This window comes from Meles meles, chromosome 3, assembly GCF_922984935.1.
Source record: "Meles meles chromosome 3, mMelMel3.1 paternal haplotype, whole genome shotgun sequence".
Lineage (NCBI taxonomy): Eukaryota > Metazoa > Chordata > Mammalia > Carnivora > Mustelidae > Meles > Meles meles.
In genome coordinates, this window is record NC_060068.1 from 4,103,486 (window position 1) to 4,125,866 (window position 22,381).

General features: G+C 62.2%; 3 protein-coding genes across 5 annotated transcripts; 1 reads left to right on the forward strand and 2 right to left on the reverse strand.

The window, feature by feature from the left end:
• The first annotated feature begins 359 nt into the window (after positions 1–359).
• ARF1 (ADP ribosylation factor 1) lies at positions 360–14,763 on the forward strand. Its single transcript, XM_046000890.1, has 5 exons — positions 360–496; positions 12,819–13,003; positions 13,091–13,201; positions 13,278–13,402; positions 13,517–14,763. Exons 2-5 carry the CDS (start codon positions 12,856–12,858, stop codon positions 13,676–13,678), a joined length of 546 nt encoding a protein of 181 aa, XP_045856846.1. The 5' UTR covers positions 360–496; positions 12,819–12,855; the 3' UTR covers positions 13,679–14,763.
• Positions 14,764–15,528: 765 nt separating this feature from the next.
• C3H1orf35 (chromosome 3 C1orf35 homolog) lies at positions 15,529–17,417 on the reverse strand. Of its 2 annotated transcripts, XM_046000885.1 has the most exons (8): positions 17,215–17,414; positions 16,840–16,990; positions 16,685–16,730; positions 16,514–16,596; positions 16,324–16,396; positions 16,165–16,253; positions 15,853–15,981; positions 15,529–15,770 (listed from the first exon to the last, which is right to left on the reverse strand). In XM_046000885.1, the coding sequence occupies exons 1-8, from the start codon at positions 17,306–17,308 to the stop codon at positions 15,686–15,688; spliced, it is 750 nt and encodes a 249-aa protein (XP_045856841.1). In that variant the 5' UTR covers positions 17,309–17,414; the 3' UTR covers positions 15,529–15,685. The 2 variants fall into 2 exon arrangements, with proteins under 2 accessions (XP_045856841.1, XP_045856842.1); XM_046000886.1 differs by lacking the exons at positions 16,514–16,596; positions 16,685–16,730 and having other exon boundaries at positions 17,215–17,417.
• Positions 17,418–18,888: 1,471 nt separating this feature from the next.
• Positions 18,889–22,323, reverse strand: MRPL55 (mitochondrial ribosomal protein L55). Of its 2 annotated transcripts, none has more exons than XM_046000891.1 (4): positions 22,202–22,323; positions 21,468–21,555; positions 19,489–19,690; positions 18,889–19,113 (listed from the first exon to the last, which is right to left on the reverse strand). In XM_046000891.1, exons 2-4 carry the CDS (start codon positions 21,491–21,493, stop codon positions 18,961–18,963), a joined length of 381 nt encoding a protein of 126 aa, XP_045856847.1. In that variant the 5' UTR covers positions 21,494–21,555; positions 22,202–22,323; the 3' UTR covers positions 18,889–18,960. The 2 variants fall into 2 exon arrangements, with proteins under 2 accessions (XP_045856847.1, XP_045856849.1); XM_046000893.1 differs by having other exon boundaries at positions 21,468–21,558; positions 22,202–22,295.
• Positions 22,324–22,381: the final 58 nt, after the last annotated feature.

Sequence of the window (22,381 nt, forward strand, 5' to 3'; positions counted from 1 at the left end):
GCGGCGTGGTGGCCACAGTTTCCACACCTGGGGTGGACGCCCGGGGAGACCGACCGCGGCCCGCTGGTCAGGGAGAGGACCCTCTTGCTCGGGGAGAGCACAGGCACCGCCTTCCCGGCCGCCGCGCCCACCCCCGCCTCAGTGCCCCCATCTGCAACATGGGCAGGCGGGTCCACCACCGCGCGGGCCTGGAGAAGCACGGCGCAGGCGCAGGCGGACTCCTTTCCGGGAGAGGCACGCGGGTGCGCACGCGCGCAGCGGCGGGAGGGTGCGGCCCGGGACGAGGCGGAGTCCTGGTCCCGCGCGCCCGCCCCCAGCCGGGAGTCTGCGCGTGCGCGCTGCGGAGGGGAGTAGGCGGGGCCGCAGGCGCGCCCGCCCGGTTCCCCAGCGTCCCCCGCGGCAGCAGGCACTGACGTGGCCGCCGTCAGAGCCGCCATCTTGTGGGAGCAAAACCAACGCCTGGCTCGGAGCAGTAGCCTCGCCGCGGCCGCCGAGGGTGAGGCGGTGGGCCGGGAGCCGGGGGCCGGGGTCGGGGCGGCGGGTGGCACGGACAGGTCCGGGCCGTCGAGGCTCTGCCCACCGCGGCGGCGTTGGGTCGGTGAGGCCGGGGCGGGGAGGCCCGAGGCCGGGCCGGGCCGGGCCGGGCCGGGCGGGGGGATTAGGCGGGGCGGGCGAGGGGAGGTCTGGGCAGGGTGGAGGGTCGAGGCGTGGAGGGAGCTAGGGCTGGGCCGGGGTTCGAGGATTGGCTGGGGGTCAAGGGGAGCCCCGGCCGAGGCTGGGGAGGGGACCGGCCGGGCCTGGGGCTAGGCGGGGGCCGGGGAGGGGGTTGCGTGGCGTCAGGGCCCGGGGCTGGGGTCGGCGGCGCCGCCGGCCCCTGAATCTCCCCCGCGGCCTCGCGCCCCCAGCGCCGCCGGGGTGGACGCGCGTAAGTCCGGGCCGGGCCGTGGGGTCCCGCCGCGGGGTCTCCGGCACTTGCGGCCCGGGACGACGCCAAGGTCACGCGATGGCCGGGGTGGGATCCCCGTTCCGTGGGCCGGGGTCCCGGGGTCGGAGTGGGAGCAGCCGTGGCGCGGGAGGTGGCGGCGCGGGCCTCGGAGGAAGCCCCTGCGGTCCGGCTCGCTTCCTGAGCGCCGTCGGCACGGAGCGCACCTTCCTTCCTCGTTGGGGGCTCTGGTTCCTGGAGGGCGGTCTGCGAGGGCTCGCGGACTTGTTGCACCCGCGGGCGGGCGAGACGGGAGCTGGACGAGTGCGGCCTGCCGGTTCCGGGTCGTGCGGGGCTCGGGGGTGCCGGGGCTCGGCGCCGTTGACGCCGCGCTCTGCGCTGGGCGCGCCTCCCATTTCCTCAGCGCCGGGCAGCCGCCTTCCGTGCCGCCGCGGACTCGCACGGGAAGGGGGTTCTGCACGGGAGGGGTGCGGAGCCGGGCGGTCCCGGAAGTCACCGCGGCCCGGCGGCTGCTGGTGTCCCTGCGGTCGGCTGTAGTTCCCGTTTCGCAGCCAGCAGTGAGCGCTCAGCGCCTCTGTGTGTCCGCTGTCTGCGCCTGCGGCTGAGCCTGCCAGTGGGGTCCCCGGGGCTGCGGGACCCGCCGTTCTCCCTACCGGTCCCCGCGTGTGCCCCGTGCGGAGCCCGTGCCGCGTGAGCGGTGTCCAGGTGAGGGTCATCACAGACTGGCCTTGAGTTAGTGCGCCCCGCCCTCCTGCAAAGGCTCGGACTTGTCCGCGGGCCGCACGTGTGCGGGCCTCCTGGGTTGTCTAGGATGCGGGGGAAATTCGTCCGGATCGCCTGTCTCCAGGTGCGGCAGTCCTCACTGGCAGGTGTCCACACCTACCGTCCAGGGACTTGGGTCATGCTGGTTCCCCTGTTGCGTCTTCTCCACGGTGAGAAGCACCCCCGGTGTGCTGAGCTGAAGCTCCCGGGCTGGGATAGGCTTGCACTTCCAGGAAGGCACAGTCGGCTCCTGCTAGCTTCAGGGATACCGGGTGCGCCTCTGTAGCTGAGACTCTCTCCGGAGCCTGGCAGCCACATCTGGGACCTGGCACCGTCTCGGAGCAGTGTAGGAAGTGTTGGAGAAAGTTGAGTCCGTTTGCCACAGATGCTTCCAAAAGAGGGGAATTTCAGTCTGCTTTTGGGATCTGCTCTTCTGTTCTTGTCTGCAGAGAATGAGGTGCTTGGTTGGCACCTTATGGGTGTGGGGGATGTTCAGTCTCTCAGAAATGCTTTGGACCGGTCATAGAGTGGTTGTAACTGCCTTGTGGAGAGGAGAGGATGGCGTTGGGAATGGGGGTGAGAGAGGGTGCTGTCTGGAGTATATGAATGGGGGGGGGTTGGTTGAGTTCAGAGTGTGAGTGTGCAGGGGTGGGGGGCGAGTCCAGGGTGTGAGTGTGTGTGTGTGGAGGGGGCGAGTTCACGGTGTGGGTGTGCATGGGGGGGAGTCCACAGTGTGAGTGTGCCTGTGGGGGGAGGGGGCGAGTCCAGGGTGTGAGTGTGCCTGTGGGGAGGGGGCGAGTCCAGGGTGTGAGTGTGCCTGTGGGGAGGGGGCGAGTCCAGGGTGTGAGTGTGCGTGGCAGAGGGGCAAGTCCAGGGTGTGAGTGTGTGTGTGGAGGGGGCGAGTTGACAGTGTGGGTGTGTGGGGAAGGGTGAGTCCAGAGTGTGAGTGCACGTGGGGGGAGGAGGCGAGTCCAGAGTGTGAGTGTGCGTGGGGGGAGGAGGCAAGTCCAGAGTGTGAGTGCATGGAGGGGGGTTGAGTCCAGGGTGTGAGTGTGAGTGTTGCAGGGTCTCAAGATTGCGAGTCCGCAGTGTGAGTGTGCATGGGGGTGAGTCCAGACTGAGTGTGCATGTGGGGAGGGGGTGAGTCCAGAGTATGAGTATGCATGGAGGGGCGAGTCCAGAGTGTGAGTGTGTGTGGGGGGAGGAGGCAAGTCCAGAGTGTGAGTGTGTGTGGGAGGGGAAGGGGTGAGTCCAGGGTGTGAGTGTGAGTGTAGGGGAAGGGGGTGAATCCTGAGTGTGGGTGTGCGTGTGGAGGGGGCTTGAGTCCCAAGTGTGAGTGTGCATGGGGGGATGAGTCCAGGGTGTGAATGAACGTGGGGGAGGAGGCGAGTCCTGGGTGGGCATGATGGTGGGTTGGGAGGGTTGACTGTAGAGTAGCCACAGGCAGGGGAGTGCAAAGTTGGGGATGGGGTTCCCCGGTCACAGGTGCCGCCCTCTGCTGAGCACAGTGTCCCTCGGTGCCTGTTGTGGTGATCACCGGGAAGTCTGTGCTGCCTAGGTGGACCCTATCTGCTAGAGCGTGCCACCCCTGTGGCTGTTCTGAAGGTGGGCGAGGACGCCTCTGCTGGCTGAGAGGAAAGGTCACACAAACGCTTCAAAGCTCCTTCTCTCTGGGCGCCTGTCAGGCCATCCCCTGACATCCTGCCTCCCCAGCCTCCTTGAGTGAGCTGGCTGGCTGGCCGATGCAGGGATGCACGTCCCTCTGCCGGGTGCCCCCAGGCCCCAGTGTCCCAGTTCCCGCCCGCCCTGGCCATGGGAGCTTGGCGGCCTGTCAGCAGCCAACAGCCCTGACCAGAGGAGAAGCCAGAAGAGCATGGAAGGCAGGGAGACTTTACCAGCAAGGGGGATTGTGTGTAGGAGGCCATCCTTTCTGTATGTCCCCAAAGCCCCGCAGGTGACCACAAGTGTACGGCCTGAACTAGTGGGAGCCCGGGTGCCCCCCCTCCCCACGTCTTTAGGAATTGGGAGTGGAAACACTGATGAGTGTCAAGTCGGCATGTAGGAAGTTTTGGTCCTCAGGTACGTGAGCAAGCTAGAAGGGCCTCCAGAAGGCACGTTGTGTGGCGAACGCAGCAGGTCTTGGAGCTGGTCTCACATGTGGAGTCATCTGTGCGGTGCCAGTGTGGGAGCCAGACAGGAATCTGGGCGATTGGAGCTCTCTGGCACCTCCTCGTGTGCAGTTGTAAGTGCCGTCAGGTTGGCTTCGGCGCACACGGAATGAAATGGTTTCGAGATTGTGTCCAGTCTCATTTGGGAGGGGTGTGAATGAAGACAACTTGTGGGGCCAGTGTTGAGATCGCGGGGTTCAAAACAAAGGCTGTCCTAAAAATTGCCTCCAACTGTTTCCCTATGAGTTTTCCTGTCGTCGTCTGGTGGGCACGGGGTTGCTCCTGAACTGAATCTGTCGATTTATGTTTAAAGTGCTCTGTATTCTGGTGAGTTGGGTGGTGAGACTTTGTTGAAGATGATGAGAATATTGAGCATGTCTCTGTCAAAGCTATGGAAGATGTGCTAGTTCTGGGGAGAGGGGAGAGAATGTATTTCGTCCCAGGTGCCTGTACCCGGAAGCACGTCCTTGGCCGTGGGGCATCGCTGAGAGCGGCAAGCTTGCCAGAGTCACTGGCCGGGTGTCCGCAGCCCTGGCCACCTCCTTGGACTGTCCGGCCAGTCAGACTGGCCCAGCACGGAAGTCCTTGTTAGCTTGACAAGGGATAGCACCCCTTGACAAGGACGGAAGTCCCTGACCAGCACGCTCTTAGGAAAAGCCCATTTGTCAACGTGTGTGTGTGTAATCCCTCTGGGCCGTGGTAGATGGGCTCTTCGGGTTTTCCTCCACTTCCTGACGGGTGGTCTCGTGGGTGCCCAGGGAAATGAGCCACAGGGGATGGGATGCCCATGGGCACAGTGCAAGGCTGGATGGCTGTGCGGTGCCCTGGCTGTGGGCACAGCAGGCGTGTGGCTGGGGAGAGACGTGGACAAGGTGCTTCCAGACAGTTGCTGTCCAAGCGGAGGTGGAAAGGAGCTGGGTCCTGTAGGTCCGTTCCCGGGTGGGGCAGACGGAGGCACAGAGGCCCCCGGCACCAGCGCATCTGGTGGTGGGGAGGCCGCCGGCAAGCCAGTGGGCCTAGCCCCAGAAGGGGTATTTCAGGAATCTCTGTGACTGGGAAGAGCAGGTTCTCGTGACCTCGTGGAATGGACAGATGCTGACTTCCTGAATGTCACTGTGTTCTGTGTACGGAAGCAGCCTTCGTCATTGCCGTGGTGGTTTTCATAGATCACATTTCTCAGGAATATCGCCTCCCTTGTTGTTCTTCGGAGAACCATAGCAGGAGTTGTTCTCTGTCTGCGGGAGAGATGGAGTAGCCCCATGGACCCAGCCAGCTTGGTTCCTGCGCCCCTGCCATGGCGTGCTCTTGCAGCAGCGCCTGGAGTCTGTGGTGTAGTTGCACCCGTGTGACGATGACTCACTGTCCTGTGGTCCCCAGGACGCGACAGACAAAGCAGCACGGTGGGATATCGCTGTCGGGGGCATATGCGGCTTGTGCCGGCTGCCATCTCGAGATGGCAGCATGGTGCGCTGCAGCCGCAGGGTGCTGGCCCTGACCTCTGTGAGGATCCCAGCTTGGCATCTGCCTTGCCCAGCAGATCACAGGCCCCTTGCTGGTGGATGGAAGCAAAGGAGTGATGAGGTGCCCGGGGCCAGGGCCCAGGGCCCAGGGGTGTCCGCAGGGGTGTGCCTTTCAGAGGGAGAGGTGAAGGCAGTTGCTGGAAGCAGGTGGATTAGGGGATGAGTGGGGACACAGAGTTGGGTGTTGGTGGGGTTTGGGCCTAAGGCAGTAGGAGGAGGTCGGGGGTTCAGTGTGGGGGACAGTAGGAGAAGAGTCTGGGGGGTGGACGTCCTGTGGAGGGGGTAGTGCCAGAGTAGGAGTATGGAGTATGCAGGCAGCTGACCTGCTGCAACCTCCCGTTGTTCTGAGGGGTTGATGGGGACTGCGGAGGGCCTCCAAACAGGATGGCACAGGCGGGCATGTCAGCAGGGGTCCTCGGCACCGGGGCTGCCCCGGGTCCCATGTGTGGCCAGAGGCAGGAAGAGGCAGTGGATAGGTGGGCAGACATGAGAAGTCCCCATAAGGACAGTGAGCTCTGGGACAGGACCAGCGTGGGAGGGGTCCTGAGCCCTTGTGCCTGTGAGTGCTCGGGGCTGGGCTGGCAGAGGTGGTTGCCGAGAGGCCACGGAGGGGGCCGAACTGCTGGGGTTTGGAGCAGAGGTGCTGAACCTCCGCTGACTGGGCTTTTCTGTGTCCTCAGAAAGGCTATTGCTTACAGAAAGAGGTGGGGCTGCAAGTTCTGAATTCTGTTTCCAGTAATGGTCCCTTGAAGTCTCTTGAAGATAGACACCAAGGTTGAGGGTTGGCCTGACCACCCCCTCCCCCTGCCATCATGCCCTGTGCTGAGAGAGCCTCAGGGGTTTCCTGGCCGCTCCAGGTGGATTTGCAGGAGAGACTGGCACGCCCAGAGCTTGCGGCTGCAGTTCCCTCTCTTCTGGAGGGTGTAGAGGGACCTCTCAGGCTCTGGCCAACCCCATGCCTGCATGCTGGGCTCAGTGGCCGCTCTGGGAAGGTGCAGGAGCAGGTACAGCAGCCTCAGGACGTTGGTGGGGACCTGGCTGTGAAAGACACCTTTGAGAGTCTGCTGACCGTTGAGGTGGAGTCAGAGGCCATATGTGTGGCACTCTCTCATTCCCATTCCATTGTGGAGACTCTGTGTCCGGCCCTGTTCTTGCGCACCTGCTCCTTCTGTGAGCGTGGTGACCTTCAGCTTGATCAGTCAGTGCAGCTGGGGACCCTGCGTCTCATGCGTCCCTGTTCTCTAGTTGGAGGCCACGTGACCTGTGTTCAGTAGCCTCCCGTGTGTGTTGTATACATTGAAGTGCAGGCTGGCTGGTCATTGGCACACAGTTGGCTGAGGTGTTTTGAGGGTAGTTGGGTTGGAAAGTGCTAAGCAGAACCTCAAGACTCTGCTTTGGTCTTTGTGGCTGGTGGTGAGGAGCGTTAAATGCGGGGGGGCTGTTCCCACCTGTGCCTTGTGAGGCAGTGGCTGGTGGCTCTGGGGTGTGCATGTTCTTGCAACAGCTTGCGGCTGTGGAAGAGCATGACACTCACTGGTTGTGCCTTGAATCAGACCTGCCAGGTAATGCCCTGCTCCTCCAGCTCTCAAGAGACAGGGTGCGGAGTAAGGGGCTGGCCTCCCAGGCCTGGGGTACCTCCCCCTCCCTCATGTCATTGTCGGGGTTGGCTCTCGTGCCCTGCTGGGAAAGCCCGGTGGGCCACACCCAGCAGGCCCTCCTTGAACTTGGCCCGAGGGTGCAGAGCAGGACAGTCTGGGCCACCGTGTGTAGTGGCATAGGGGAAGTGGGTGATGGTGCTCAGAGGCTGTCCTGGGACCTGGGGTGCAGTGTGACGACTGGCAGACAGGCCTGGAGTGTGTTTGAGATGCGTGGGGAGGAGACTGCTCACGTCCCCCTCACAGGAAGGTCAGCTGCAGGTGTGGGACGTGAGGGATGTGGTGGTCATTTTGCAAGATGCCCCGACCCGAGGGCCCCTGTGCTGCGTACTTGGAAGTCACAGCACGTGTCTGTCAGGTGTATGGCGCTGGGTGGAAACGGCCAGTCTGTCTAGTGTGCCAGGCCGAGTGTTCTCCCCCCGAGTGTGTGGACATAGCTGTGCCAGGACTGTGCAGTGCCTACGCCTAGCACAGGGACGACATGGAGGAGGAGCCAAGCCACGGACTGGTGCTCTGGGCTTGCCGGTGGGGACAGCTCGAGGCTGTGTCTGCTGGCGTGTGGACAGCTGCGTGCGGCAGATTCTCGGTGGTCCACGGTGAGATTCTGCGTGTCAGGGTGGGTTGGGCTTCTGAGTGACGGACAGCCTGGGCCCAGGGGTCACTGCTGGAACGCAGTTGCCGTTGATGAACCCTGTGAAAAACAGCCCTGTGCCCATCAGCTCCGTGGGGAAGTCTGCGCTGTGTTCACGTTTCTTCCGTGAGGCACTAGAACCGACTGTGGTGGCCGAGCTGTGCGTCTCCCTCAACGTACTTGACTCTGACAGGGCCGGAAAGGGGAATGCCCCATGTCCCCCAGGTTTCCATTCAAGTGGGGGTTCATCCCTCTGAACTCGCCCTGCGCAGCACAGTGTGGAACCAGACGCTTGTACCTTTGCCCCTGGGTCACATGTTGGTCTCCTGCTGCACTCCAGGTGGGGTGTCGTCATGCCAGTGACAGCGAGTCGTGCAGCTGCTGTTGGCAACCCTGCTGGAGACTGTCCAGGCAGCCACCTCCCGTGGCTTGGCTCACCCGACCCCTCCCAGGCCTCTTGGGGGGGCCGCCGTGGGTACAGGTACAGCCACAGTGCCAGCCCTCCAGCAGCCGCGCTGTTCACGGGATATTCGTGTCATGGAACACTGCGTTTTTATCTCGCTGGACTGGCCTCCCCAGGGAGGCCCCTTTGTGGGCCTGGGCCTCTGGCCAGTAGACCTTTGCATTCGAGAACGTAGGTCGCCTGTTTTCTGCTTTACCTTGTTCCTGGTCCTTCCCACGGAGCTGTGGGACTGGCGCCAGCTCCTGGGCAGGAGGGAGCCGTTGGGAGCAAGGCCACGTTTTCATTGCGCACGGGTGCAGAGGATCGTCACAGGAAACTAGAAAGACAGGTTTGGACGTGAGTTGAAGAGACTCTGGTGGCAGCAGGTGTGGCCTGGCACCTTGGCCGAGTGTCCTGCACAGTAGACCCTGTTCTGAGAGAATCACCATGGGATTGTCCTGGCCATTGATGCCGACGTTTTGCAAAACGGTAGATAGTGCTGGGGATGGGCCAGGAGCTACCAGGGTCCCTGGACCAGGTGCGTGGCAGGTACAGGGGTGTCTGGAGGCGTTGTGGAGACCAATTGCTGTGTGCAGTGGCATCTTCAAACCAAGACTTCATGCTCATTCCCAGCTCCCGGGGGCTCTTGGATTTGGTAATGAAGGTGCAGCACAGCCCAGCAAGCCAGGGGTTGTGTGTGGGCAGGTTTGCCCTGAGGTGGTCCTTCTGCCCACATGGGGGCTGGGGAGGGTCACCCCCGAATCTTTTGGGTTTTGCGTCGAGTTGTAAGAACAGGAGGCGATAGCGCTAAAGCAGGTAGAAGTTGCAGTCCCCCTCCTGCCTCCCAGACATGGCCCCCATCCTGGCTTTGTCATGGCTGTATTTCTTGGTGAGTGTGCCACTGTTCCTCAGTGTGTTTGCTCTGGGGCATGGGGTCGGACCCTGACACCCGGACCTCCCTAGCTGCAACAGCATTGGTAGCAAGACTGAGCCGGCTGGTGACTGGTTGATGGTTCCCCACAGGAAAAATGACAGTGTTCTCTTCTCATTGGTTGGTACCTGTCACCAGTTTTCCGCAGCTGCCCTCGGATGGCCCAGCCCCCCGTTCTAGCCTTGTATGTGGCATGTACCCCTTCTCTGGAAGTTTGCCTCTGTGCCTCCTCTCCTCCAGGGTTGGGGGAGGCAGTCTCTCCTCCCCTGTGGCCACCTCGCTGGGAAGGTGTGCATTTCTGGCCTTCCATCCTTCTTCCCCTCCCTGAACTGCTGCCTGGGCTGGGAGTAGAACTACAGGTTGGAAGCACTGCTGTGTCACTTGAATAAAGCACTCGGACCCTTGGTGTCCCCAGAGTACGTCCGTTTCCATGTTTGTATGCCAGGCTCTTTCAGTCTGGAAGCCTCTACTCTCCTGAGCTGGAACATTGAAGGGTTTCTTCCCCAGAATTCTCTGCGTGCTTTGGTTTTTGGAGCAGTTTCTGGCTGCCCTAGAGCGGAGGGGAAGGAACAGGGAGCTCCGCCCTCCGGTCCCCATTTGTCCCCCAGCTGATGGACCCACACTGACGCAACATCAGCCGAACGCCCTCCTTTCCACGGGGGTTCACTCTCCATGGTGTACGTGCTGTGGGCATGGACAGGTTTTGAAGGACATGTGCCCGTGCCTGCAGGATCACCCAGACTGATGGTCTTACAGCCCCGAGCCTCCTGGGCACCTTCATGTCCCCTGGTGCCCACCAAGGGGTTTGTCTCCCATCTCCACAGTCCTGCCTTCTCCAGAATGCTGCCTTCACTCGGAATCACAGGGCGAGTGACGAGCTTGGATGGGCTTCTTTCCCCCAGGGGCACACGACTCTGCTCCCACCCTCGTCTTCTGGTGGTGGGGAGCTTGTTTCTTTGCAGTGCTGGCAGTGGGGTGGTCCAAGTGGACCACAGTCTGTGCAGGCAGGCGCTGTCCTCCTGAAGGACAGCCTGGGGGCTTCTGACTGGCAGTTGTGGGTAAAGCTACTGTAAATGCCCAGGTACAGGTCGTGATATGGACGCAGCTGCAGCTCCTTTGTTGTGTGAGAGAGTGTCTGGTTTTGTAGGACACGGCCACCTGCTAGGTATCCTCAGCAGCTGGTGGTGTCAGTGTTGTGGGTTTGGGCCTTGGTAGTAGGTACGTCGTGGGCAGCTCGTTCTGATTTGGATTTCTTGGAGATTTTTTTCATGTGCTCATTTGCCATCTGTAGATCTTCCTCAGGGAAATGTCTGGTCTTTGGCTCATCTTAGAGTACTTTTCTCTTTCTTTTTTTCTTGGCTTTTTTTTTTTTTTTTTTTTAAGAGGAGAGGGAGGAAGGGAGAGAGAATCTTAAGCAGGCTCCATGCCCAGCTCAGAGCCCCATCCTACACTGTGAGACCAAGACCTGAGCTGAGACCAAGAGTCAGCGGCTTAACCTCCGGAGCCACCTGGGGTCACTCCCCCCACGGCCATTTTGCAGTTCTTAAATACAATTGAACCTTGTTTGTTACTGAGTTGTCAGTGGCCTTCTGGGTATTTCTTTGATGACAGCCTTTAATCTTGCACTAATTTTCTTGCAGTCCGGTTTATCTGCTCGTTGTCTTGACGGGGTCGTGACCAGAGTGGAAGTTTGTAGCAGTGTGTTTCATGGGTCACGCCTCTGGTGTTGTATCTAAAAAGAAATCACTGTACGCAGGTAGATGTGGGCCTTCGAAATTGCTCCCCATCCTTTTTTATCTGTTGTGAGTGTGTGTCTTACTCTGGCTCTCAGGTGGCCACGGACCTGTCCTTGCATCGTGGCACCAGATACCCCACCTTGCTGCCTGGGGCCGCGTGTGGATGGAGGGGGTTGTTTGTTTTTTTCCTTTTAAGTAGTCTTCCGTCTTGCTTCCCCGCTTCCCCCCTGCTGGTGGCATCTTAAAGGGAGCTAGGGTACAACAGTGGTGGGTACTGCAGATACAGGCAGCCATAGGTCCTGGCCTGGAGGCCTGCAGGTATCTGTGCCCATCCATGGGTTAGTGTGCCTGCCTGTCCAGCACGTTGTGCCCTTGTGTCCAGCATGGTACACGCCCACACCTGCCCACCTGGATGCAGGCAGCAGAGCCCCGGTTCCATTGCTCCAGGAAGGTCCCTTCCCCGCAGAGCTGAGGAAGAACACAAGGTTAGACCCCACGCACACTTGGCCTTGGCTTCCAGAACTCATCGCCCCCTTTTTCTTTTTGTCTTTGGGGGTTGGGCATCTCTTCATTAGTGATTTTGGCAGAACTGACATTGAAAGTGTGTTTCTCAGAGGATTTTTCATTCTCTGCGTTTATGAGGAACATGGGCTATCTGCAGAAAAAAGAAATGTGAAGAATATTTTAGATTTTAATGTTTTGAATAGGTAGTGTTGCTCACTCCCAAAAGCATAAAAACATGTCAGAGATGCACTGAAATAGGGTGCCCAGCTGGCTCAGTCGGTGGAGCGTGCCACTCTTGACCTCAGGGTTATGAGTTCGGGCCCCATGTTGGGTGTAGACGTGACTTAAAATCTTTAACAACACCCGGAAAAAAGGGCACGAAAGCCAGTATGAAGGCCTCTGCCGGGCATGCCCGGGGCCCCTGGAGCATCAAAGCTACCAAGTTAAACAGGAATGTCCTGGCTTGTCAATTCTCGGGGACAGTGCTGATGGGCTGCTGTGGCCAGGGTGTGTTGGCTGCTAACACGGCCGGAGTGGGAGCGTGCGTGTGCTCACCCTATGCTCACTGGTGACCACACCCCCTGAGCCTGTCCTCGAGGGGCAGTGGGCTGGGCCTGCATCTTGTCCGTTCTCCAAGGCCTGGGAGAGCTCCTGACCGCTCCTGGGGACAGGTGCGACTGGCAGGGCTCCCTTCCGGCCTCAGGAGCACTTGGCCGGTGCCTGCTGTGGACCAGCTGGTTTTCTGTCTACAGACCCTCCTCTTTGTCTGAAGGCTGCCCCACACCCTGCTGCTTGACTTCCACCAGGTGTCAAAAACCTGGATTCCTGGGCAGTCTGCCTTTGAGAGAGTGATCATCTCTCCCAAGTCCGTGTGTGGAAAGGACACCGCTGAAGAGTGAAAGGACCGTCCTGTGCCCTGGGGGTGGGGGGTGGGGAGCTGTGGGTGGCATACTGCTCCCTCTGTGGCCATGACTGCCAGGGCCTTCCCACCGACCTGATTCGGGCCCAGGTTTCTGCTCTGAATTGAGGGGACCCTGCTGCGGCCTAGGGGCTGCCTCCTCGCTGGGGTGGAAGGGCCTGCCGGACAGGCTCCCCCTCGGACTTCATGGCTGATGTGCTGCCCGAGAGCCCAGGTGGGGTCTGGCTCCAAGTCCTGCATGGGGGTGAGTGCTAAGCTCTCGGCACGTTGGGGACGGTCGGCCGTGGCCTGTGTCCCTGCTGGGATGGGTGTTGCAGAGGATCTCGCTTTCATGTCAGGGTGCTCTGTATCCCCTCGCCACGTGGCCTATGTTGTCGAGCCCACGTGGGCATCGCAGCCTCCAATGTTGGTCAACCTGTCCTAAGATCCCCAGATGCTCCCTTCCAGGGGCAGGACTCCGTTTCTGCTGCTTGGGAGCCTGGTTTCCTCTGCCTGGGCCCTGTGAGCTTTGAGGGATCAGGCCTGTGCTTCGGCTGGAGCTGGAGGGAGGGCCCCATGCTGCTCCTGCACACAGCAGGCAGGGACCCGGGGACTGCTGTCTCTACAGGTTTCTCTGGCCAGTGTTCCTCCCGCACGCCTACAGCATGGGAAATATCTTCGCCAACCTCTTCAAGGGCCTTTTTGGCAAAAAAGAGATGCGCATTCTCATGGTGGGGCTGGATGCCGCAGGGAAAACCACCATCCTCTACAAGCTGAAGCTGGGCGAGATCGTGACTACCATCCCCACCATAGGTGAGGGGAGCGTGCTGAGGGGCTGGGGCCAGTCTGGGGTGGGGTGGAGGGGCCTGGGGAAAGCTCAGCTGGGTCCCACTCACACAGGCTTCAACGTGGAAACCGTGGAGTACAAGAACATCAGCTTCACCGTGTGGGACGTGGGCGGCCAGGACAAGATCCGGCCACTGTGGCGCCACTACTTCCAGAACACGCAGGGTGAGTGGGCGTGCTGCGGCAGGTGGAGGGGGTTGGGGTGCTCTAGCTGCCTGTCCTGACACCCATGGCTCCGCAGGTCTCATCTTCGTGGTGGACAGCAATGACAGGGAGCGCGTCAATGAGGCCCGGGAGGAGCTCATGAGAATGCTGGCAGAGGACGAGCTCAGGGACGCTGTCCTGCTGGTGTTCGCCAACAAGCAGGTGTGTGTGCGCGCGTGCATGGTCGGTGGGCAAATGCGGGTGGGCGTGGGGCTCGCGGGCGCACAGGGGTCCTTGCCAAGTGCTGACCAGTGTCCGCCGGGCCTCTCCCACCAGGACCTCCCCAATGCCATGAACGCGGCGGAGATCACAGACAAGCTGGGGCTGCACTCCCTGCGCCACAGGAACTGGTACATTCAGGCCACCTGTGCCACCAGCGGGGATGGGCTCTATGAGGGACTGGACTGGCTGTCCAATCAGCTGCGGAACCAGAAGTGAGCCGCGCCCCCCGCCCCACTCCCTCCTCCACCCTGCTTTACTCTCATGTGGTGTGAGTGCCAGAAGCTGTCTCCATGGTCGGTCACAGTGTGCTTCCCCATGCTGTAAATGTGCAGACGCAGCCTGCAGCCGGGTTCTTATTTAATGTAAATAGTTGTTGTTCCCAACGAGGCAGTTTCTGGTACTCCTATGCAATAGTACTCAGCTTTTTTTATTGTAAACAGAGAATCAACCCACTGTTAATACTGAGAAGGGGTTTTAGGCACACGGGGCCTCCAGGAGTCGCTGTGTCCGAACAGCCTGGCACACCTCCTTGGGTGTTTGATCTGTGTTGAGATCCATTTGGGTGGTTGGTTTTTAACCCGAACTCAGTGCATTTTTAAAATAGTTAAAAGACAAGATAAGGTGAACACTTGAACCTACAAAAGGGAGAACCGTGCCCAGTGTCGGTTCTGCAGCGGTGGCCGGAGTCCAGTCCACCAGGGGTCTGTTTCCCGCTGGGAATGTGCGACAGGCAGAACCAGCCACGGTCCATTCTGCATGGTCACCATAGGGTCCCTGTGATTCGCTCTGTCTTGGGTCATCCCGCATCCCCTAGCGTTTCTGCTTGCTCGTGCTTCCCAGCTGCCCAGGAGACAGGCTGGCGGCTGCAGCCAGCACTCACGGACCCCTCGGGGGGGAGACCCCGGCTTTCCCTTGGGTCTGCGTGGCACTCTGGCTTGCTCCGGGCGGCCTGGGGTCTCACCAGCAGGAGTGCGGGCGGGCGGGCCGGTCACCCTAGAGCCTCAGCCCCTGGAGCCCCCGTCTACATGTGCTTTCACTCCCTCAGCCTGCAAGGGTCAGATTTGCCATCGAAACGACGACCTCTACTGTTTTCTTTTGTATTTTGATAAACACTGAAGAAGCTGGAGCTGTTAAACTTTATCTTGGGGAAATCCTCAGAACTGGTTTATTTGGTGTCGTGGAACCTCTTACTGCTTTCAATACACGATTAGTAATCAACTGTTTTGTATACCTGTTTTCAGTTTTCATTTCGACAAACAAGCACTGTAATTATAGCAACTAGAATAAAATGTCTTAACTATTTCGTGGCTTTCCAGTGCTTGGGTGCCAGTGGCCCATGGCGCAGGTCCTTAGCCAGGGACCAGGACCATCCAGCTGACTGGAAGTTCCTACTGGCCGTGTGCCGTCCTGGTCCGTCCTGGCAGTGCCTGGCTGTGGGCTGTGTTCGAGGCCAGCTGGAGGGGTTCTGTGTGCGGGCTGCCTGCTCTTCCCCATGCCCATCCTCCACGGTGCACACCTGCTTGCAAACAGGCACACACCCCAGTCGGTCTGTTCCTGAGCCCCTTGTTGCTGCCACAAGCCCTTCCTACTCCTTGGAGGTCTTCCTTCCACTCTGGAGCCCTTCCTGGAGTCCTTGCTCCTCAGCCCGGTAGCTGTTGGCAAGTGGGAGATGCCCAATCTGGCCTCCACCCCAGATCACTCATCTCTACCAACAGCTTGAAGACCAGGGTCAGGGTTGTGAAGACAGAGTTGTCTTCAGAATTACGAACCCAGCCTGGGTTTTGTCCTCACTCCAGTTGGTTGTAAGGGTTAGTTTGGCTCCGTGTGCGCCCCCTGCAAAGGCGGCAGAAGGCCCGGTCCTACCCAGGAGAAGCAGAGAAGACTCAGCAGGCGGGTCCCCAGGAGGAAAGTGTGGGGGACATGCCAGGGACAAGTCTGTGCCCCTTGCAATCTAAGCGTCACCACCAGGCCCAGGCCCATCAGCACAGGGAAGTTCCCCTCCCAACGGTTTTAGGCTGGTTGTACCAGAACACAGGGCCAGCACCTTCCCTGGAGAATGAGATACGTTTCCCTTAAAATAAGTTTATTTCAGTATAAAGAGTGAATGAAAGAAAAATAGAAGCAGCTGTATGGGCTCTTCCCAGGCCCAGTGGGTCCTCCTTGGGTGGCACTGGCTCTGGAAGCTGCTGACCCGGAAGCTGGGGGGGTCGGGGGGGAGAGGCCTCAGTCACTCTGGTGCCGGCGCCGCCTCTTGGAACAGGGTGAGGAGTCCACGTCGGAGTCAGAGCCGTGCCTGCGGCGACTGGATCTGGGGAGACCAGGGATGCTCTGAACGTGGGAGGCGGCCCTGCCCCACCCACCAGGCCACCCCAAGGCAGAGGCCCACCTACCCTGCAGAGGTGGGGGGCAGCGGCGAGCCCACCCTGCTCCGGTGAGTCTTATCTTTCTTCTTCTCTTTCTTGTGCTTCTTCTTCTTCTTCTTCTTTTTCTCTTTCCTGCTTTTCCTGTGGCTCTCTGGGCTGTGAGCACACATCCTCATCACCAGGTCCTGACTGCAGGTGCCCAGAACCAGCCCATCCAGCATGCCTTCCTCGTGTCCGGGGGCTGCCGGGACACCCGCCCTCACCCTGCCCGGGTCCTATCGGCGCACCGCCCTCTGGGGACCCAGGGACCCCTAGGACAGGCGGGGGTGCAGACCTTACCCGGGCTCTGCCTTGTCCTCCTCTGACCGAGGCTTCTTCCTAGCCGAGGCTAGTGAGGAGCCTGGCCGGCTGCTGTCCACGCGCTGGTGCTGTGGAGGAAGGTCACTCTTGGGGGGGCTCTGCGGGAAGTGGGGGTCCCCGCGGGACACGGGCACTTACCGTGAACACCGAGAGCCCCAGCTTGGCGGCCTCTTTGTCTTCCCGGGACAACGCCACTCGGCCTGCCGAACCGCTGCGGGAAGGCGGAGGAGAACCCCCACGATGAGACCGACCGGCCCCCCCCCCCCCGGCATGCGCCTCAGGGGGCCTCCGCAAGCCCGACGCGCCCCATCCACCCCTCGCCACGCACCTGGAGCTCCCCAGGCCCAGCAGCCGGTCCACTCCCTTCTCCTCCAGGTCCCCTCCTTCCCGCTTACACACCTCCACAAAGTCCTGTGCGGGGGCACGCGGGCGCTCGCAGCAGCTCCACCCCCCAACCCCGCGGCCCCCGCGGCCCCGCCCCCCGAAAGGGCCCTCTCACCTCCTTGCTCAGGCCCGTGGGCTGCTTCCTGACGTTCTTGTAGCCTCTGCGGGGGCCGCGGGCGCACTTCAGGGGCTGCAGGCCGCCCCCGGGCCCCGCCCCTCCGTGCCCGCCGCCCTCCCCAGCGCGCCCCCGACCCCGCGGGGCGCACTCACAGCGCCGCCATGAGCGCCTCCTGCTCCGCCTGCCGCACAGCCGCCAGCTCCTCCTCCCGGCTCAGTCCCGCGCCGTCCGCCCGGCCCTTGGCGTACCAGGTGAGGTCGCGGCCCTTCTGCCAGCGGCCCACCGGAGCCATCAGCGAGTTCCCTGCGGGGAAGCAGTGCCCAGGGCTCGGCCGGCGCGTCGGTGCGCCTCCCGCATCCCCCGGGGGTGCAACCCTGCGCTACCCGGCACCCGCGGCCTCTCGTTCCCCGCACCCGGGCACCCCCGCCGCCCCGTTCTCCGCATCCGCGGACCCTTGTTCCCCGCACTCGCGGCTTCCCGCGCACCTCGATCCCCCGCCCCCCGCCCGGGCCCGGCGCCGCGCTGACCCAGGTAGTTCTCTCTCTGTTTGTCGGTCTTCACGTCCTCCCAGCTGAACTGGTCCTGCCCGCCGCGCACGCCGCCCCGGCTAGAGCCGAACATGATGCGAAGTCGCCCGCCGGCCCCCGGCGTTTCGAAGCCCCGACCTCGCCGCCCTGGGCGGCGCCGCCGCCGGCACCCGCTCCCCTGTCGCGCGCCGTGACGTTACCCCCGCGCAGGTCCGGCATTCTCCGCGCCCCGCCCCGGCGCGCCTGCGCAAGGCTTCCCGCCCCGCCCCCGCAGCCACTCCGCGCGCCCGCGCCGTGCCGCGGGGAAGGCGCGGTCCTGGGCTCCGAGCACTGTCCCTGCAACCACGCAAGGTCCCCGGATTGCGTTCCGTGGGTACGCCGTGTGCCGGGGCCGTGCCCTCGCAGAGAGCGCGGCTGCACCGAGGTCGCGGCCCGCGGCGCCCGGGAAGCGCCCTCATCGTGCACCAAGTCGCCTCGGAGCCTCCGCTCGTCCTCGTGTCGGGTCTGTCCCGCGGGGGCGCCAGCGTGGGAGGGCAGGTGGGCAGCCCCAGGTGCGCGCCTCCACGGGCAGCGGCTGTGCTGAGCAAAGCTGGGTCAGCTCGGAGCCTGCTGCCCCTCCTGCCATCGTCCCCCGGATGGGTGGAGGCCGGGGATTGGGGTCCGTGGACAGAAGTCTCGGGAGACTTGGAAGGACTCCCAGAGCTCTGCAGACAGGCCCTCGGGTCTCCGTCCGCCTCACCTGGTATGGTGAGAACCCGTGCTCAGACCCCCACCCTCAGGAGGGCTGCAGGTTCCTGTGCAGAGCTGGGCGTTGTGGGCGCTGTCAGGCCTGCTTGAGCCACAGCCCGGTGGCGTGGCTTCTGCCAGAATCTCTGTGTGAGCCATCTTAGCAACTGCCTATCCCCAGCACCCTGCCTGTGACTGCCAGTGCCCACGTGCCCGTTCTGTGCCCAGTGTGTCCCGTTGCCAGTTCCCCACAAGTGTGCTGTGTAACTTGTTCTGTACAGCAAGCACTCACCAGGCCGAGGGGCGTCTCCCGGAACCAGTGGCGGCAGCGTGCTGGGTGGACCAGCCCAGCACCAGTCCCTGGGAGCCAGGGACACAGCCACCTCCCTTCCTCCCTCCTCTGTCAGGCCTGCACGTCCTTTCCAGCTACAGTGCAGGCCCCAGTCTCAGACGCAGCCTGGATCGACAGCCCGGAACAGGACACAGGTCAGCCCTGGGCCTGGGCCATGCTGGCTGCACTTGCGAAGGTTAGAACTTGCCCCTTTGGTCGTGCAGAAGCCTGGCTAGGGGAAACCCACCCCAGAGCAGAAAAATGGCAAGTGCCCACAGAAAGTCTAGTTTGTCACTGCTGTCAGTGAACACCCCTACTCCCATGGGCCAGGAGCAGCTGGGAGCCCCGGTGAGAGGCAGGGTCCACCCGTGCTATCTTCCCAGATACCCCGCTCCTCCCATCCCATCTCTGTGGCTGCTGTGCTCTGCCAGGAGAGCCCCTCGCGGATGGGGTGAGGGAGCTCCAGGGCCCACGGGGGCTGGCTCTGGTTCCCGTTCCTCCTCCTACACTGTGGCCCGTGTGCCCCTCAGGCCTCGTGCAAACACCACAGCCCGACCCAATTCTAGACGACCTGGTTGGCTTGGTCGGTTCAGAAGGAAAGGCAACGTGGAGGCGGCTTTGTGAACACACCATGTAAAGGCACACCATCCCCGCACTCCCATCTCCCACCCAGGCAGCTTCCAGGCCCATCACTTTTTTGTCCAAAACCGCTTGTACTGCTCCACGTCAAAGTCATCACTGAGCTCTGGCTCCTCCTCCTCTTTCTTTCGGAGCTGGGCCTCACGTTTCCGGAACCGTGCCCGCCTCTCCTCTGGGGACAGGGCATCCAGGTCCACAGGCATCTGTGGGGAGGGAGGGACATATACACGGCTCACTGAGAGGAGTTGGGGCCCTGCCCATGTCTCCTGCACCTCATTCTCCATGGTGTAGGTGAGAGTTTCTATCTTCTGCTGGGTTCTGTCTCCCCTCAGGGCTCTCAATCTTTAAGCAAACACTGACGTTTGCTTCCCCAGCACTGCTACCTGGCAGACACACAGCTACGGTCTGGCCCTGACCCATGCAGGGAACTCCACTCTTCCTTGTCTCCCTCCCCATTCAGCAGTTCCAGTTCATGGCTGCCGTGGCTCCTGAGCCCACAAGCCCTGGGAGGGGCGGCTGCTACAGGCCAGCTTGCCAGGACTGTGCCCCAGGGAGCGCGGGCGGGGCGAGGGGCACACCTCAAGCATTCGTCGTGGCTCCCGGTAGCGGATGTGGATGGTGGAGCCGTCCTGCTTGACCAGGAGCACGGGGTAGAGGCGTGCATAGGCTTGTCGGTGCACACGTGTGAGGGAGGCCCTGTTGCTGTCGGCCTGCCAGGAGGACGTATGTAGGCGGGCATGCACCAGAGCATATTCCATCAACACGGGCTGCCGCAGCAGGCTGCAAACATACACACACACTGGTCAGGGGCTGCCGCTGGGACCAAAACGCCCACGCCACCCACCCCCATGGGGGCACACAGTAACGCATACTGCAGTGGGGCCTGGTCAGAACAGCTTCTGCCCCATGAAAGAGACTGCTGGGGCAAGTGCAGGAGTTTCAGACCAGTGAGGTCAGAAGTCAGCAGCTGGGACCCCAGTGGGCTTAGGGTGCCAAGCATCAGGCAAGAGACAACTTCCTGTCCTGTGGCTTGGACTTCTGCGTTCGCCCAGCCTTGCACATCGAAGCCCTAACCTCCATGGGATGACATCAGGATTACATGAGGTCCTGAAGGCCCCCATGCTGGGACGGGGATCCTTATCAGAGCCAGAGAGCAGAGCTCCCCGGGGAGGACTCCGAGCCCAGAAGACAGGCCTCAGCAGAACCCACCCTGCTGGCACTCTGCACTCAGACTTCTAGGCTCCAGACCTGGAGGGGCTGCCCCACCTATGGCGTTCTGTGAGGGCAGCCTGAGCAGACCAAGACACCTGCAGTCCCTGCCCCCCACCACCCCCAGGTGTGGCAGACACCTGTCCTTCCTGCAACACCACAGGCACCCGGCAGGGCGGGGGGCGGGGAGGTGAGGGGGCCTGCCAGGAGGTAACAGGATGGGAGGAAGCACTGTATGCACCATATGCCTTGCAGAGCAACCCCACAGCTATCCCGTCCCTTCCAGCTTGGCTTTTCCGCAAACTTGGATTCAGACCCCAGGCTGTCACAAGGCACAATTCCAGAGCTCCCCGGGGCGGTGGGCTACTCCAGGGGCAGACACCCACCACATGCCTTTGCCAAGGCATAGCGAGAGCCATGACGTCCGCCCAAACCATTCCTACTGGCTCTGGTCGCGTCCCCATGCTCTGGGGCCTCTCTGCTCACAGGACAGCCTGGCTGAGTGCCCTGCGGCCGCAGAGCTCCAGCCCAGCAGCACCTACCTTGGGGGCGTTCCCTCTACACCCTGCACTTCCCAGCAACCCCTCCGGCTGAGTGGGGGTGTGTGTGGGACACCAGACTACCAGCAAGAGCACACCTTGTTTGCTGGGAAGTCCTGGAGCTGTCACTGGGCCCTGAGTCAATTCTGACAAAAGACCCCAGACCCGCTGACAGAGTCATGGAGATGCAGACAGGAGACTGGTGGTAAGCTCCAGCATCAGGGAAGCCTGCAGCAAGCAGGCTGGGTGGGGGCAGCGCCCAGGAGCTCGAGACCTGGCCACCCCTGAGAAGCCCAGCTGGGTGGGCTGGGGCCGGAAGGGAGCCCCTCACTGTTCCAGCGGCTTGAACATGAACTGTCTTGGGACGAGGGCCCTGCAGCCAGAGTCCCTTGCCTAGCTCCACACGGACCCACAGCTTCATGTGCCCGACCCCTTTCTTCATATCCCCCCGATTCCACAGGATCCACTAGAAACCCCCGGGTTGGCTTCTCCAGCAACGCCGTGGCCACACCACACTTCTCATCTCGGGGAAGCCAGGGATGAGGAGAAGGGCAGGACAGGGGCAGTTCGGGGTGGGGGAGAGCTGGAAGGCACGGCCCTCTGTGAGGACCCAGAGCCAGGCTGGGCTGCAGCATGCCACAGGCACGTCACCAGCACCACGTGTCTGTTGCCGAGGACTCACAAACCGCTTCATTCCACTCTCCACGCCTGCTGTGGCTCCATCTGCTCCACATTAACACACTGGCTGGGAGGGCTCCCCTGAGATGCCCCATGACGGCAGTCCCCAGGGGCCCAGAAACCCCTCTTACCCAAGCAGCCTGCCCGCGGCGGCCATTCCTCCTTAGGGCCCTTGTGGCACGTGGAGGCTCAGGCTCAGCCACTGGCCTGGTGGGCAACCTGCTGGGCAAGGAAAGAAGACATCTCTTTAAAAGACAAGGATGCCCACCAAAGTGACCTTCAAGGAACCCCAGCCCCGTTAGAAACCATAGACCCAAGTGCGTCTCCCATGGGGGAGTCGTCATCGGGTCTCTGCTAGTCTCTCTGGCACCTGCAGTCTAGAGGTGCCGGACACCCAAACCCCTGCGTCAGGAGCCCCGTGGCCCGGTGCAGATCCTTTCCAGCGGGTCACGGAGTGGGGGAAGCCGCCCGAGGACAGAGTGGAAGATACACTATGGGGGCTTCCCCAAACCACCTACTTCCCCGGCATACAGCGGGGTCCGGACGGCGGGGGAGACTCGGGACACTGGGGCCGAGCGCCCCGGTCGGGATGGAAGAGAGACGAGGGACTCGGGGCACCGGGGCCCGCACGGCGGGGGAGACTCGGAGCGTCGGGATCCAGATGGCGGGGCAGCCGGGACGCCGATGGCGCGCGAACCCCGGCGTCCGACAGCCCACGAAGACAGGCCTCCCGTCCGCGTACACAGGGCGTCCGCGGGCCTGCTCCGCCTCCGGAAGCGACCCGGAGAGAAAGGAGAGGCTGGGAGACGAGCCGGCAGCGGCGGGGCCCGGCCCCCGCGTCCGGAAAACCCCGTCCCGCACCCACCTGCCCCCCTGCCTGAGCTCCGCAGCCACGCCGAACCCCGGCGTCCCGGCCGACCCGTCACCCCGTCCACCCACAGCCCCGCCCCGACGTCATCCGTATGCGCTGTGTCGCGTGGAGTTGAGGACAACCCTGAGGGCGGGGCAAGGTTGGCGCCGCGCTACGACGCGCAGCCCTCGGACG

Coding starts and splice junctions, on each gene's coding strand:
- ARF1 (XM_046000890.1), top strand. CDS start 12,856: ATGGGAAATATCTTCGCCAACCTCTTCAAGGGCCTTTTTGGCAAAAAA. Junction 13,004..13,090: donor GACTACCATCCCCACCATAG/GTGAGGGGAGCG, acceptor CCACTCACACAG/GCTTCAACGTGGAAACCGTG. Junction 13,202..13,277: donor CTACTTCCAGAACACGCAGG/GTGAGTGGGCGT, acceptor ATGGCTCCGCAG/GTCTCATCTTCGTGGTGGAC.
- C3H1orf35 (XM_046000885.1), bottom strand. CDS start 17,308: ATGTTCGGCTCTAGCCGGGGCGGCGTGCGCGGCGGGCAGGACCAGTTC. Junction 16,991..17,214: donor ACAGAGAGAGAACTACCTGG/GTCAGCGCGGCG, acceptor GCTTCCCCGCAG/GGAACTCGCTGATGGCTCCG. Junction 16,731..16,839: donor GAGGCGCTCATGGCGGCGCT/GTGAGTGCGCCC, acceptor CGGCCCCCGCAG/AGGCTACAAGAACGTCAGGA.
- MRPL55 (XM_046000891.1), bottom strand. CDS start 21,493: ATGGCCGCCGCGGGCAGGCTGCTTGG. Junction 19,691..21,467: donor GCCGCGGGCAGGCTGCTTGG/GTAAGAGGGGTT, acceptor GTATGTTTGCAG/CCTGCTGCGGCAGCCCGTGT. Junction 19,114..19,488: donor AGCCACGACGAATGCTTGAG/GTGTGCCCCTCG, acceptor CCCTCCCCACAG/ATGCCTGTGGACCTGGATGC.